The 17,225-nt window shown below is 38.9% G+C and overlaps 1 protein-coding gene across 2 annotated transcripts in view; it reads left to right on the top strand.

Annotated features, from left to right (window-relative positions):
* Nucleotides 1–17,225, top strand: part of LOC144040306 (partitioning defective 3 homolog) — a 284,979-nt gene that overhangs the window by 124,952 nt on the left and 142,802 nt on the right. For both annotated transcript variants that reach the window (XM_077554419.1, XM_077554418.1), the window contains 4 exons: nt 4,423–4,620; nt 4,704–4,870; nt 7,374–7,513; nt 7,901–8,029. In XM_077554419.1, the coding sequence (XP_077410545.1) occupies nt 4,423–4,620; nt 4,704–4,870; nt 7,374–7,513; nt 7,901–8,029 (634 nt within the window). The remainder of the gene's footprint in view (nt 1–4,422; nt 4,621–4,703; nt 4,871–7,373; nt 7,514–7,900; nt 8,030–17,225) is intronic.

Genomic DNA, 17,225 nt, shown 5'->3' with positions numbered 1-17,225 from the left:
TTTTTTTTTTGGGGTGAAACGGGTGGAGGAAAGCCTTGGCCAGCTGTGGTGAAAGTTTCAAGCAGATCTAGTTAGCCTAATGACTATTTTTGGCCCCTAGATGGCAGTGATGACTCTCTTTTGACAAGATTGGGACAAACTTTTTTTTTTCTGATGAAAGATGAGAGTCCAATCTTTCATTTGGTAGTATGTGTGTTTCCATAGTCCAAACACAACATTTTCTGTGGACCTTGAAAGATCAGTCAAAATGCTTAAATCGGCTGGCACTGGCGGCATCCCTTTTCTGAAAACGTCTGGCAGTCAAAGAGTTAAAATCCTATTAGTCATCTCAGCAGAAGAGGACAGTTGCAGATTTTTTCAGGAAAATGAGATGGGTGGAAAAGATCACTTTATTTTTAAGGGATCGGCTGATCACCAATCCCCCAAAATTAAGGAAATCGGGGCAAGATAAATTGGCCGGACCGATCGATCGGTGCACTCCTATACTCATCTGCAAAGTATACTGTATATTTCATGACACTGTTCACACACACACAGACACCACACACTCAACTGCACAATAAAACTGAAATATTCCTGCCATGCATCCCTTCCAGCGATCGGTCTCGGTGACCCGCAGTCGTTGACCAACGCTTCACCTTCCAAAACTAGGGACGTGCTCACTTCGTTTCTGTCGACTCATTGCTCCTGTTTCATTTCTTAAAGTGGGCTGATGATTGAACGCAGGGACTTTGACCTCACTTGACCAGAGTCCAAAGCCTGAATGCGCAAACTCACACATAATATACTTACATATGGGCTATACATAAGCCATAAAAACATGGGTTGCTCAGACAGTTTATTAGGTACATCGGTCCTAAATAATAGTTGTAGAATTTCTCCATTCATTTTCAATGGCACACTCACATCCTTCTATACCATTTTCCACAATATTTCAATGACAACAGCAAGTCTGCTGCGGTTCAGTTGGTAGTGCAGCAGAGCTATGACCACTAAACAGGAGGTGAGGGTTTGAATCCCACCTTGGACTGCTTGCAGTTCAACGTTTTTTTTTTTTTCATTGATCATACAACTCTAATTAATAATTACACATTTTCACGTAATTTATCTTTCGATTTACTTTATAAGATTTTAAAAGCATTCCCACACAATTTCTCCTTAGTCTAGTTATCAAGTACGTTAGTAACATTACATATAGTAGAGACCAGCCACTAACTGGTGAAAAAGAAAATTAACACAATATTTAGGATCAGAAACTTCAATTTTGTTTTGTACAACATTCTCTTTTTTTTCTTCCTTTTTTCCCTTTTCTTTTCTTTTTTCCCCCTTTTTTTCTCTTTTTTTTCCCTTTTCTTTTCTTTTTTTCCCTTTTTCTTTTCTTTTCTTTCTCTTCCTTTTTTTCCTGGAGAAAAACATTCTCAGTGTGAGCATGTGTTTTTTTTTCGGGTCAAAAACTCTTTCTCTCGCGGCATCTACAAGTTGGTTGTAAAACTGCCACGGTTACTTTCCCCAAGTATGTTAATGCATTCGACAGACTGTGCAAAGCCATGGAAATGCAAAGCTTCTTCTCATCAATTAACACGCTTCCGGAGAAGCTGTTTTGCCGTTTTCTAAATCCCCCCACTACCAAACACACTCCACGTTGCCATCAGATCATGTATGATTATAATTGTACACCTCACTAAAGTGAAGAAGGTAAACTTCACCCCCCCTTCATCACTCTGCCCCCCCCCCCCCCCACACACACCTTGATTGTGAACCTCACAGGGTAACAATTTAAAAGGGATCTTCAGCAGATTGTTTATCTTGGATAAATATTTTGATACACTTAATCTGACAGAATGATGTATGGATGGGGGTAATTTGTCATTCAATCAAGCTTAGGCGGAGGGCTGATTGCGCTGCACCTGTGTGATGTAAACACACACACGTATAGACACTCTTGGTCATTATTCATGTCGCGGTGGTATTTTCCATATGAATAAAACTGGGAGGGGCATTCGCGGCTGTATTTGAATGAAGGGCCGCCTGCTGTGGCGGAGTCATCTTAGCGGTGACATTGAGGGAGACCCAGCATGATATTCCTGGTATTGTATTTGGTGTCTGTAATGCAAACTCGCGCCGCGCCAATTTACCCCCCCCATGCACTTGCTCCTGACCAGCCTATCTATATGCTAAGTGCCACTGGTAAACAAGACGAAAGTATTTTTGTGTCTGGGAATAACGTTGACATTTGTACCTAAAACATGCTAAGAATTAACATGTGTTTTTTGGATCATTTTATCTTCTCTTATGTGTGGATATATTTGCTAAAATAGAAACTTATTATTTATTATTCATCACGTCTGTTTTCTTATGTATGTATCAAGGCCCTCCGCCCCCCCAAATCACCCTTAGAAATAATCTCTGTATTTGTGATTTCCTGGCATCCTTTATTACAATGATCAACTTTTTTTTTCTCTAAGTGCCAGTGATATTTAACTGTGGGCTGCTGAGTCCAAAAATGACATCCGTTTCTTAGAATTGAATCTAGTTTTATCCATCCATCCATTTTCGTAACCGCTTATTCCGCACAAGATTCTCGGGGGTGCTGGAGCCTATCCCATCTTGCTTGCCAGACAATCCAGGTGGCTCTAGTTTTAGAGATATTGATATTTTTGTCAATTACCTGTATATTAAATGTTGTTGTTTTTTTGGCTGACTGAAGATGACCTTACACCATTGGACGCTATTTTGCTTTTTGAATAATCAATAAATCTCCAATGTATCTTATTTAGAGCATATTTAATTGTCCATACCTTTGGTGTGGTTTAGATTACATCATGCATGCTCCACCAATGCCCAGATGAGTATGAAGAACCGTGACTGTTTTACTCTGACTGCTATCAGCTTTTATCTTCCCTTTTATAGTAGAGTGTGCGGACCCTCACATTTCACTTACCAATCCATCCATGCATCCATCCATAATAAATCCAACAATCTGTCCATCCATCCATCCATGCATCCATCCAGCCAGCATTCATCAACCCATCAGTCTGTCTGTTCGTCTGTCCATGCATTCATCTATCCACTTATCAATCCATCCATGCTTCCATCCATCATCAATCCAACAATCTGTCTGTCCATTCATCCATCCATCTTTCTATGCATCCATCCAGCCTTCTTCATCCCATGCATCCATCCAGCCAACCTTAATCAACACATCCATCCATCTATCCATCATCCATCCATCCATCTATCATCCCTCTATCCAGCCTTCATCAATCCATCCATCTGTCCATCCATCCATCATCAACCCATCAGTCCATCCATCCGTCCATCCATCCATCCATCTATCAATCTATCATGCATCCATCCATCATCAATCCAACAATCTGTCTTTCATCCATCCATCCATCATCAATCCATCTGTCCATCCCTCCATCCAGCCTTCATCAACCCATCAGTTGATTTATCCATCCATCCATCCTTCATCAATCTGTCTGTTCATCCATGCATCCATCCATCCATCATTCATCAATCTGTCTGTCCGTCCATCCATCATCCATCAATCCATCATCAATCCGTCTGTCCATCCATCCAGCCTTCATCAACCCATCAGTTGATTTATCCATCCATCCATCCTTCATTAATCTGTCTGTCCCTCCATCCATCCATCCTTCATCAATCTGTCTGTCCGTCCATCCATCCATCCATCCATCCAGCCTTCATGAACCCATCCATCCCTCCATCATCAACCCATCAGTCCATTCGTCCATCCATTTGTCCATCCGTCCATCCATCCATCTAGCAATCTATCCATGCATCCATCCATCATCAATCCAACAATCTGTCTTTCATCCATCCATCCATCATCAATCCGTCTGTCCATCCATCCATCCATGCATCCATCTATCCAGCCTTCATCAACCCATCAGTTCATTTATCCATCCATCCATCCATCCATCCATCCTTCATTAATCTGTCTGTCCATGCATCCATCCATGCATCCATACATCCATCCAGCCTTCATGAATCTATCCATCCCTCCATCCATCCATCATCAACCCATCAGTCCGTTCGTCCATCCATCCATCCATCCATTAATCTTTTCTAAAAAAAATAAAAAGAATAAATGTTAGGACATTTGAGCAAATGTGCAAGTGTGTATGAAACTGCCCTTCACATTAATCAGTACCCAAGAAGTAGCTCTCAGATTTGACAAGGTCAATGACCCCCTGTACTGGTCCATTAACAGGCTTAGTCCAATTCTCTTTGTCTCTGCATACTACGCCGTACATCTTAGCACAACTGTTTCTATCGTCAGAGCTGCAATATATCATATTTTACTGTACTTGTCTCTCTTATCTTGTTATAACAAATGCATTTTTGTCCATATGTGTGATGTTTCCCTCCCATCTTTCTCCACTGCACCAACCCCAGAGCCCAGAACATTTTCAAGCAGGCGATGGCTTCCTCCGTCATCCTTTTCCATGTGGTCCCGGCCCCAATGAAGAGACAGTACGAGCTACTTGCAGGCAAAAGTGACATCAGCTCACCTCATTCCAGCAGAGTCCGCTTCAGTCAAGACTCTCTGCATTCGGGCGACAGGACCAGCGTAGTCGGGGGGCGAACCTCGAGGTCTGTGCCACATCTCTGCATATTTTACGGGAACCCCCTTTTTAAAATATTCTTTAAAAAATTGTTTTCGCCCCATTCTATAGTCAACGGGGGTCCCTTGCAGGGAGCACTCCAGAGCCAAGACGGAAATATGTCTCTAGTACCTCATCCACCTCCTCGCCCTCCCTGCAGCGCAGAATAAGCTCAACGCAGTCCAGCAGTTCCTACATTAAACGCAAAGGCCGCAGATTCAACATCCAGCTGAAGAAAGGTAAATAAAAAACAAACAAAATAAAATCTGACAATGAGATCATCAGCATTACTGTGGCCAACATTTGGTACAGGAAACCCTCACATTTCTTCAAAATATTTAATTATATATTTTCATGGAACAACACTGAAGAAATGATTCTTTGACACAATGTAACGTAGTCAGTGTGCAGCTTACCAGTGAAAATGTTCTTTTCTTTGTTATTTTAATGGGGCTTGGTAGATGTTCTCATTTTAAAGGTTCAAGCCATTTGTTAACTCCAAATGCACAGTAATTATTTCCCACATGTTACTGAAATTGTAAAATTAGCTTGGATTGGACCAGGCTGTTCTCACAGTAATTACCATCAGAATGGTAATGCACTTTTAAACGAGCTGTATGTTTGCCATTGATTTTTTACTCCCAAGTACTAATGCAGCCAGTGCAGGTCTCACACGGTTAACATACAAGCGTAAATGGATTTCACCACCCAAGACACGTCATCGGTGCGTTGTAGGTACACCTGCACAAATGTGATTCCATTTAACAGCTGCAACTCTTAACAAAGAACATGATCACTTTTAATCATGGATGTTATTGAGGTTTGATTGTAAATTTGTTCTAAAGTTTTCTTGAGTTTTCGAAATGCACTCCAGTGGAATGTTTTATGATAGGTGACAATTTGCTAGTTTCTTCTACAAATTGCACTAGGGTACATAAAAAAAAATAAAAAATGCTGATGAAAAACGAAATTTGGCAGCTGATTCCAAAATTGCAGTTCGTTTTTTTTCTAGGACATCAAGTTTTTTTCTCCACTGCTTAGATTCCAGTCACCAGTGTCCAACATGAAGCACTAATGCCACCTAGTGGAAGATAGTTACTTTAACACACTTCCACTCATTAGCTGTAGAAAGACTGTAGTAAAATTAAATTATTACAATTGTGGCAACTTGTTTGTGCAGATACAATTGAATCAATGCGTTGAGAGGTGTGTGCAGCTTCCAATAAATCAGTGATATCAAGATCTGCAAATAGAAAGCTAGCATAGTAGGATTTTTGCTTTTTGTTTTTGTTTTCAAAGCTTGCGACCGTTCCACATTTATTTCATATTAGGTATCCAGTAGCTCAAAAACTTGACCTGATAGAGAAAAATTGAGTTTAAAAAGATTGCACATGAAACAGCTACAACCTATATCCGTCTATTTTTTTGTAAAGCAACAACTCCAACTTAGCTGAAATTTATACCTTCATAAGCAGCTTCTTTCAACCAGTTTTTTTTTGGGTGCGCTGACGCCTTAAGAAAGTTGCCAGCCACGCTTTGCTGTCTGCGCTTCGTCTTCATCAACACAATCACTGTCAGCCAAACCAGTGACAGGTCGACAGACTGCAAGGAAGACGAACTTGGAAACTAGGTCATGATGGACTATCAGAGGTGCTGACAGCTCTGTGAAATGAGCAGCTAAATTAGACGTGAATACTAATGTTAGCATCAGAAAAAGACCCCAGAGTAAGTGACTTTTAAATGCCAGTTAACCGATTAAAACACAGACCACCAGATAAAGGGTCAATAAATAATAAATATATGTATTTGTAGGGACTGGTGACGAGTCATAATTTACAATGAACAAAAATGTTTCATGTTCCAAATACCAATTGCTTTGAATTTTGGGGGAATTTTTTTTTAGTCTTCCTGTCACCAGTGTCCAACATGAAGCACTAATGCCACCTAGTGGAAGATAGTTACTTTAACACACGTTCACTTTTAATTATTATTATTTTTTACCCTTAACTGTAACTTTTAGAATTACTTACTATAAAATTACTGTATCAGTGAACTAAAAGATACAACCACATACTGTATGTATTTGGTAACCACATTTGTGTATATGTATGTTTGTATGTATGTATTTATACGTCTGCAAGTGTTATGCAGGGGATTGCAGGCATTAATGTAGTTGCGTTAAAAAACATTCAATTTGATTTGATTATATCTGCAGAAACCCCAAGATGAATGGTAAAAAAAAAAGCACTACCGGTATGTAGTAATAAAAACATATTTTCCTTATTTTGGTACACAAAAAAAAAAATCTTTCAGGTCAAATTTATGAAGGGAAAAAGATTGAATTTACAAAGGATTTCCAAACACAATTAAGACTAGTTAGCTGACATTTGAACAACTTTTTGATTGCATCGACCAATTCATGTCTCCTCTGCAATAAAGGTCAGGTCACATGACTTCTGATTTATCAGGTATTGTATTTACCCATTTGACCCTCAGCCGGCAATTCATATTCATTTGCTGAATCTTAAAGGTCACCTTCCTGAAACCAAAAGAGGCTTTTGTTTAGCGTTGAGCTCAAGTGCTTTCTCTTATTGAGCCACAACAATTTGAGTAAGGATGGATCATAAGGAAGGAAGATCGAATAATAGCCTACATATTTTATATGAGTTTGAGCACATTGAATGACAATGTCATATTTATGCCAAATGCTAAGTTATTGTTAATTCTTGTTGCGTTCCGTAGGTCCAGAAGGTCTTGGGTTCAGCATTACCTCCAGAGATGTTCCTGTTTCCGGCAGTGCCCCCATTTATGTTAAAAATATTCTCCCCCGGGGAGCCGCTATCCAAGACGGGAGACTAAAAGCTGGAGACCGTCTTCTGGAGGTAGGAATGTCAAAACTGTTTCAGCCCTCCCCTATATATTATTCAGAAGGTACTGTATGTTATTACAAAGATTAAATATGCTTTTATTGGTTTGGATTTGTTCCAAATTGCCATTGGTCTGGTGATCACTCCATCCGACCTCAATGTTTTGTCTAGCCGAGTGTGTGTTCATTAATAAGTGTCAGGTTCAGTCAACCTAGAACATTTAATAAATAATAGACAAGGAAAGAAGACAAGAGATTTAGATTCTTTTTACTCGTGAGGAGAGCGGACAGAGATGTGCACAGATTACAATCTCCTACCCGTTTTGAGTCATGTTTTGCAATACTATAACATGGGATAACTTCTGTACATTTATTCTAACAATAAGTAATACATGTGATGCAGGTTGGTGGAGTCGACTTGAACGGTAAGACCCAAGAAGAGGTGGTGGCCTTGCTCCGAGCTGCGCCTATGGGTGGGACCGTCAATCTGTTGGTGAGCCGCGAGGAGGACCCTCTGCTGCCTCGAGAAGTGGTCAGTACCCCGTCAAAATGCTGACTTTCCAAGTTCGTCCACCTACATCACCAAACTAGAAGCATGAGATGCGATGTATAAACACTCAAAACCTGCTGATGTACGTAGAAAACAAACAACCAGGCATACACAGAGACACATTCCTACCGCACCACATGCAGCTTCCACGCAGGGTGACTTTGGCTGTCACACACCAGATGGTGAGGCGACTGCCCTCGTCCAGTCTGGCCTCTACGGCTCTGACAGCAGGCTCGGTTGTCAGAGCACCTTGGCAGACTAGAGGCCCCTGATGCCACAACCTCACACCCACTCTATACTCAGCCTGGCGTCTGTACTGTATCAGTCCCAGCGCACAATGTGGTCATTCACTGGTTTATTTAATAAAAAATGAGGAGTGTCAAATTTAAGGCATTATATCGAGTTAAGTCCCTTTGATGCAACATTTTTTTTTTTAACGCTGATTAATGCACCCCTTATTTGGCAAGCCCTGTACTTGGGTAATTCCTGTCGTGCAGGGTCACGAACCAGGGACCTGCTGCTTACAGGGCAAGCGCACTAACCACTACACTATTCATTCAGTTGGGTACAGCAGTGCAAAGGTTTTACTTGTAGTTTTTTTTTAATGAGAATACAAATCTGTATAAAACCTGACAAAATAAAGACATACAATGTTATACAAAGAAGTGACTATAACACAATTTAGCAATAATAAATATAGTATAAATATATATAATTGTCATGACTGGGGTCTAGTTGTAATTTACAATGAATAAAATGGTCAGGAATCAATGAGTTGCTTCATTTTCTAATTAATTTTGCTCTTAATTTGAAATGAAAAATGTACTGTTCCATCCAACACCAACATCCAACATGAAACCCTAATACCACCTAGTGGCATTTTTTTTTTTTTTTTACCTCAACAGGAATTGATTACTGTTTTACACTCATTTGAACTTGTATAGTATATCTAACTTCAAATAGCTATAAATTCCTATAAAATAACTGTATCAATGAACTAAAAGATATAACCATATTTGTCCATTGTTATATTATTTAACAAGAGTATTAAAAACTTGGGTTTTTGAACATCTAGAACAGATGTGTGTTTAAGTTGCGATAAATCCCGAGTTAACTATGGTAATCATGTGATAAATTATGATTAAAAACAAATTTACAGCGCTATATTATCTCATACATACACTCTATGCACATCAGTCTGGGGATAAATGTCCAGGCAACATGGATGGATGTGTTTGGTTCTGGAATAATTTGCCCGGCCAGCGCTAGGACATTCCCACAAAATCGAAAGAAATGATTTCCAGGATAGCAGAAACTGTTCTAGCTCCAGAGAGGAGACAACTCCTCACAGGTGTCAGATGTCCCAATGTTTTGATGCTGATACCTAACGTAACTTCAAGGTAACCAAACCAATTCAGTTTCTCATTAGCGGCCATTCAATGATGTCATCAACGAGCGTGACGTGCAACGTGTCACTTCATAAATGCACTGGTACTTTGTCAGTGTGGCTGCTGCGCTTCTCCTAGCTTCTCAGGCATGAACGAATTAGAGAGTAGCTGTCATGGAAGAGACAGTCGAATAATCTCTTTGGTCTTTGTTTTGGTTCAGCCAACTTTTCCAAAATGAGCTAGACTGTGAGTTATATTTTTCATTACTTTCCTCAGGAGATTAGTCTTTTCTTCCGCTCACCCTCCCCGTTATTTATCTTCTCTCTTTCTGTTACACATTCCCCAGCACTGCTTTCACAAATCTCAATAATCCCTACAAGTATGTTCATAAAAATCAGATAAGGAGGCCAAAGCCCTGTCAGTGACAGTTATTGCAAAAAATGGTGGAAAAGCATAGTGGGTAATTGCTATGTGTGTGTGTGAGAAAGCAATTATGTTTCAAACTGTCACATGTGTTTCATGCATGCCTCACACACTTGTATACATACCTGCTTATGTTAAATGTCAGTGCCAAAAATCCCTTTGTATCATGCTTTGGTTTGTGTATTTTTTTCAGTGTGCCTTAGTTTGCACACTCCGGCGGGATTATCTCACACTCCCAGCATGTTTTGATTATGACTTCAATTACCATTGGAGGAGAGGGGGGGGGACTTATCACCCTAGCACCTTGGGCTAAAGCCAAACTGTGTCAAGCTAGCTCGCTCCCTAGCAGGTAAACAAGCACCCGGTGAGCTAGCTAGCTAGCACCTGGGGCTAAAGCCAAACTGTGTTCAGGTTAGCTAGCTCCCTAGCAGGTAAACAAGCACCTGGGGAGCTAGCTAGGGAGCCAGCTAGCTAACACCTGGGGCTAAAGCCAAACTGTGGCAGGGTTTTTACTTTCTGGACCTGGATTTGCCAACTCTGCCACAGATTTACAAAAACAGAATCTTTCACCAACCCCAGAAACATCTAAATTCCAACAGATTAGGGAGACCTCAAGAGACCAGAGGAAAGACTAAAGGAAGGATAGATGAAGCAGAGTAAGATCCACAAACACCAGCCTCCACTGATTCAGCGACCAGTGGCAGATTTAAAGGTTCATCCGAAAAGACTGAATAATGACAGACAACAGTATGTGTATAGTCAATGTCAGAACTTTGGATTCTGAAGGCATTTTGCAGATTACAGTTACATGGCAACAAATAGAAGGTGAATATTTATTGGACCCCCCCCCCCCCCCACACACACACACCAAAAAAACAATGCTGTCATTTATCCTTGTGCTTTAGACTGCTGTTCCTACTTTACATCTCTTACATCATTCAATGGCCCATAAGATTTTTTTTTTTACATGGTCATTGTCTGAACTGCGGTGAACAAATGGGCTTGACGAGTCTCTGTCCTAAAAGTGTGGTCCACATAAGAGCAATTAAACAGTACATTAAAATCCCCTTTAATGATCATATCACACTTGTCACTGATCCATTAGTGGCTATATCTGCCAGGCAATGAGAATCTTAATTGCGCAATTAATAGCAGCCTGTGATTGATGTGACAGATGAATTTATGGCCTCTGTGAATGCTGCGGATGCGTCAGACAAACGCATGACAGCGATTCTGATAATTATAGCAGGCTAATGGCCCGTTTCACAAGTGCCAACCCCGGTGGTCTGGTTTAAAATCCACCATATTATGGTTTAACAGCTGCACAGTGATTGAGGAAGATTGTCGTAATAAATAATCACAAATGAACCCTGTTTCTCTGAGTCACTTCAATTGCTGTATATAGAAGTCTGGTCCTTTTCATTTTGTAGTTGCTATACAGTTGCTATGGGAGGTATTAGTTTTGTTGTCAAGTTCTTTTTATTTTGTTGAACCCTAACCCTTTGTCTTATTGTGGCGGCATTGCCTTGGTATTGGTAGAGTGACTTCAATTAGAGGTTGTGAGTTCGATCCCATTCCATTGTGACCACATCAAATTTTCCTTGAGCAAGATACTGAACCCTCTTAGTTGCTCCTGATGTATGCTGCGTCATCAGTAGGTGAATGATTAGGCGAATGTAAAGCGCTTTGAGGGCCTTGTAGGGTGGAAAAGCACTATATAAACAAAGTATCATTTGCCATTTATTTTGTATAGTCATTTTTATTTTGTAGCTGCTATACAGTTGCTATGGGTGGTGTTAGTCTTACATTGTCTAGTTGTTTTTATTTTGTAGTTGCTATACAGTTGCTAGCGAGAAATTTGTCTTATTTTGTCTAGTTATTTTTATTTTATAGTTCATATACAGTTGCTATGCGAGGTTTTAGTCTTATTTTGTCTAGTCATCTTTATTTTGTATTTGACAGCTAGTTGCTATGGGAGGTGTTAGTCTTATATTGTCTAGTCATTTTTTATTTTGCAGTTTCTATACAGTTGCTAGCGAGAAATTTGTCTTATTTTTGTCTATTCATTTTTATTTTGTATTTGCCATACAGTTGCTAGCGAGGAATTTGTCTTATTTTGTCTAGTCATTTTTACTTTGTAGTTGATATACAGTTGCTATTCAAGGTTTTATTCTTATTTTGACAAGTCTTTTGTTTTTTATTAGCTATACAGTTGCTAGTGAGGAATTTGTCTTATTTTGTCTAGTCATTTTTACTTTGTAGTTGATATACAGTTGCTATTCAAGGTTTTAGTCTTATTTTGACTAGTCATTTTTGTTTTTTTTATTAGCTATACAGTTGCTAGTGAGGAATTTGTCTTATTTCGTCTAGTCATTTTTATTTTGTAGTTGATATACAGTTGCTATTCTGGGTTTTAGTCTTATTTTGACTAGTCATTTTTGTTTTTTAATTGCTATACAGTTGCTAGTGAGGAATTTGTCTTATTTTGTCTAGTCATTTTTATTATGTAGTTGCTATACAGTTGCTATGTTCTGTATAATGATAATATTTGATGATGATGTGTTAGCCACTCTTCATTGTCCAGTATTCTGCCAATTTGGCTTATTATGAGAATTTTGTCAGTTTCTATGCTGTTAGTCACTCTTAGTTTGTCTAGGCACTCTTATTTTGTCATGTAGGCTTTTATTCTTTCATATACAAATTGGGCCTTCCCCGAGCTCTAGTTTTTGAGTGACACTTTTGTCGGTACGTTGCGGTTCCTTAGCCGAGGTTTCTTATCCTTATTCTCCCATGCGAGCTGTTCTTCCATGTGTTCAAAGTTGCTTCTTAGCATCCAGCCCTGCTCTCTCAATCGAGGTTTCTCCGTCAAGTGTTTTCTTCAAGGCCATCTGAATCCAGCCCTGCTCTCTGTTGTTGCTTTCTATTATTTATTTATTTATGTATATTAAGACTCTCTGTTTCCCAATTCCTGTGACTTGTTTGCGTTCTCAGCACCTCACGTGACAGTTACATCAACATCAAATGAAGCATTTTGCTTCCTTCTTAATAATTGTGAGTGCTGTTTTTTTGTTGTCTCCAGTGTTTTTAATCATCTCTCTGACAAAATGGATCCTCAAGGTTCTACAACTTATGGCTTGTCATATAGAAGCCGGAAGACAAATGATACAGAGATCTATTGACTTAAGCTCACTCATTTTCATTTCATTCTCTCAAGGGCAACTTTAACTTTATCATCCTGGCTGTCATCGAGAGTTTCATCTGCAATTGCATCTGGATTGAAGATGTTAAAAAACATCAGGGCAAGTGCACAAACGCATAATAGGACTATAAAACTAAATTTGGGAATGTATTTATGACGTTTGAATGATTCTTTCAATTTAAAAAACAGCAAGCTACATTGTGACTTTAAGAGTACAAGAATGAGATGGTGATATGTGGGACTAACTTGATATAATGCAGTCATCCCCCTGCACCCAAAAAAAAAAAAAATAAATCACATCTTTGGTGTTAATATAATTAGATGAGACTTACTGTGAAACAATGTTTCTTGCCTCAGTGTTCTTGTTAATTAAGTGATAGAGACGGAACATTTATTTTCTCTTCCAGACTGTTGAATAAATCAATGTACTTTAGCTCTGCAAAAACCTTTGAGAAAGGAGACGTCACTTAGTCAAATTACAAAATAACTATAGTTCAAAAAAAAACTGGAAGGATCTAGAAAGAGAGTTAACTGCAATGAGTAAGGTCATTTTTGACTTGCTGGCGATAACATGTTTAAATCGACCCACTCGATGAATAACAAAAATACTTTAAAGATGGGGCCTGGTAATAACGATTATGTGTGTTGCCATTTTGGTACTTTTTATTTTATTTTTTTATTTTGGAACCTTGCAACGTTGATACAATTCATTCCAGCAGCCTGTTCAAACATCAATATAACCTTTGAAGGTCAAGCATGATTGAATTTGTCCTTCAATAAGTAAAAATGAAAACTTTTGTTCTATTAAAACTGGCTATTGAGAGTATAATGTTTAGAATGAAACAACCAAAGAGAGTTTATTGCCAGCGATTTTAAGTTATAAATGCAGTTTTTTTTTATTTCAGTTGTTTTTCCCTTTTTAACCTTTGGTTCACCATTGACTATAATAATGATACAAATCCAAAGAAAATACACAAAACCCGTTGAAACGTGGAATACAAAGGCAAAGGAGGCTTAGTTTCCTAATTTCAGCATCTGGATTCTAGTCCTTTTAATCTGAGTTGTTGTTTGAAACTTAGAGTTCCGCGAGTCTACCGTACATGCGTGTGTGATAAAACAAAGTAATCTGATTAGTTTTTTTTTTCTTTCATTATCTTTGAAGCCTCGCATGATGTTTCTCTTATTATATTGGCAGTTTGATCAAAGTGGAGAGATGCAAAACATGCTTTGTCATAATTAAAGATAATCCTTCCAAGTGCTATTGAAGACAATACCGGTCTGTCTAATGATTTCCGAGCGTGAAGCGTCAGTGCCACCTGTTTTCGTTTAGCACTTTTCAGCAGCTGTTCCTATAATTATGTTTGCTGTCAGTGCAAAGAATGGGAGGCTGCACTGCAGCATAGTCCCATGCTGACAAACAAGGTTGTTAAAGGCCACTTGTGGCGACGGTTACTTTTTCCCCAGATGAGGATTCAATGTGTTTCAACAACACATAATAGGTTGAAGTGCGTATATTTTGTAGAGCATAGCGTAGCCCTTCTTTCAACCCCTGTTATCTTCAAAAGAGGATCAATTGTTGTACCTTGAAACACCTTGACGCCATCGTTTGCTGCCGGTGATCACTCTACATTTCTTGGCCTATCTGTGCTGCAGGGAATTTGGTGCGCTCAGTAGTCGACTTGTGCCCTTTTTGATGGTACGTCGTGTGATTTCTTTATTTTCGTAATCCCTTCATAGTGTGTGAAGAAGAAGAAAAAAAAAGTGGTTGAAAACATATGTACAATACACATTTACATATAAGCAAATTTGCCATTCACATATGGTGTTCCACAGGGCTCAATTCTGGGGCCTCTACTGTTTTCATTGTATCTGCTGACCCATCCAGCCTAATTCGATGAATACAGAAGAGGATTAGAGCCAGTGAAGAGAAAAAAAGGGTTGGCGGGATTCTCACTTTATTTTTAGAATTCTGACTTTAATCACAGAATTCTGACTTTGATCACAGAATTCTGACTTTAAAGTGAGAATTCTGACTTTAATCTCAGAAATCTCACTTTGTCACTTTATTCTCAGAATTTTGACTTTAAAGTGAGAATTCTGACTTGAATCTCTGAATTCTGACTTTGTGACGCAAGTGGGATGTCAGAAAGTCAGAATTCTAAAAATAAAGTCATAATCCTGGCAACCTTTTTTTTTCTCTTCACTGGCCCTAATCCTCTTCCGTAGATGAGAAGTCAGCGTAATTAATTAGACATGTTTTTTAGAGTCCTTAACATCATCCTTGAACATTATTTCAAGATATATAAAAAGAGTACATATTCTTTAAGGTGTGTTTTGTAGCAACAGAAGCATGCTGACAAAACCTTCTATTCAAGGTTGCTTTCAACCATCTCCTAACAACGTAGCTTGTTGCCTTCATGCTTATAAAACCTCCACTCCAGCTCAAAAATCTTGGATTTGTTTAGTCTTTTTTTTTTTTTTTTTTTGCATAGTACCTCGACCCTTTGTCACAAAATATTACACTGCCTGAAGGAATTTGTGTGACTATACTCATCACACATTTTGCAATTACACCCATGGCTGACTTCTTTTAGGCTCTTTGAATTTATTTCCAATGACCTTTATGTCACCAAATTAGGCCAAGTGTGGAGAGAATTTTCCAGCAGTGTTAATTGTTTTAGGCATTGAGGTGCATAGAACTCAGATTTGTGTGTGAAAATAACTAATTGTGATTCATTTGCCTGTTTCCCCTCCTCCAAGTCGCTCCTGCTTCCTCACACCTGTTCAGCGCACCTTCCTTGTTCGCATGCGACGAGTGAAGTCAGGTGGAAACAAAATAAAAAGGCCAATTAAGCAGAGAAAAGAGGTGGGGGTGGTCTTTTTCTAGACTAATGAGCAGCGTTTTCTTGTATTTGTCCCGCTTTGTTCACCTAGTTGTATCCCACCTCCCTTAAAAATATGATTTAATAAATAGGTGTCTCTGTCTTAATGAGGAAGTAGTATTAGTTTCTCTGCAGAGTTCTTGGGGGGGGGGGGGGGGGGTTATGACCAAAAATAATTGGGTGGGTGGGTGGGCGTGGGGCTTCAGGGCGTAACAAAAAATAATCGCGAAGGACTGCATTAGCCATTAGCCCTGGGAAATGTCTCTTAAAAACTCATTAATAAAGTTTTATTTAGTTTAAAGCAATTATTTCTGTTTTATTATTATTTTTTAAATATTTTTTAAATATTTTTTAAATATTTTTTATCATTTAGCATTTTTTTGCTCTTAACAGATCAAAATCCTTATTCATATTATTCACTTGGTAGGTAATCCTTTTAAAATATACTGTTTAGGACTTTATCTTAATAGAATTTTCTCAAGTCACACATTTTAGTTGATGATGAGCTTTGATTAGTGTTGTTCGTCTTTGATTTGTGTGATTCGTTTGGTCAAGAGTGAAGACAACCAAACGACTCCATTTAAATGAACACGTTGCCAGCATAGTTGTAATTTGTATGGATTTTTCCTGCTTTGTGCTCCTGTCTTTTGAACTACAAATCTGACATTTTGCCAGTGATTGCAACTCTTGCTTCTCCTTGGTATTTAGAAGACAAGTCAGTCCTCATTAGTCACTCCATGGCAACTAAGGAATTATGAGCCAGGAACACCGAAACAGCAAAAATATCATCGCAGCAATGCCACAATGTACAACTTTAGACTGAACCTAATTAAAGCAATTGTGGCACATTGCACTTAGTTTTATGTGATGTACCCTGTACAGACTGTCAAACTGGCTTTTCGAGGCAGTAGTATCCAGGTCGATTTGAGCCGGGTTGAATGGACGCAACAGGCTCTGTCAGGCAGCCTGACATCCTCATTCTAGCCTAGCAGCACTTTTTTTTTCTGTCTAATGAAAATGTTTCACTGCTCTTTCATCCCCTGCCTTGGCCTGCTATTCCTGGAACACTGCTCTGAGTGGGCGGTTATTCTGTCATCATTGTGGAGGGAGTGTGCTTTCAAGCACTCACACACCTTAAACTCGCACACTAAATCACAGTGGTTTTATCACTACAACTTAACTGCTGGATGAAAGTAGATCTTGTCTTTATGTATTTAATTTAGGTCATCATCATCATCATCATCATCATTATTATTATGTAAATGGTAAAAATACTAAGACACGTT

Source organism: Vanacampus margaritifer, chromosome 20 (genome assembly GCF_051991255.1).
Source record: "Vanacampus margaritifer isolate UIUO_Vmar chromosome 20, RoL_Vmar_1.0, whole genome shotgun sequence".
Classification (NCBI taxonomy): Eukaryota; Metazoa; Chordata; class Actinopteri; order Syngnathiformes; family Syngnathidae; genus Vanacampus; species Vanacampus margaritifer.
This window is presented reverse-complemented; position numbering and strand designations above follow the sequence as displayed.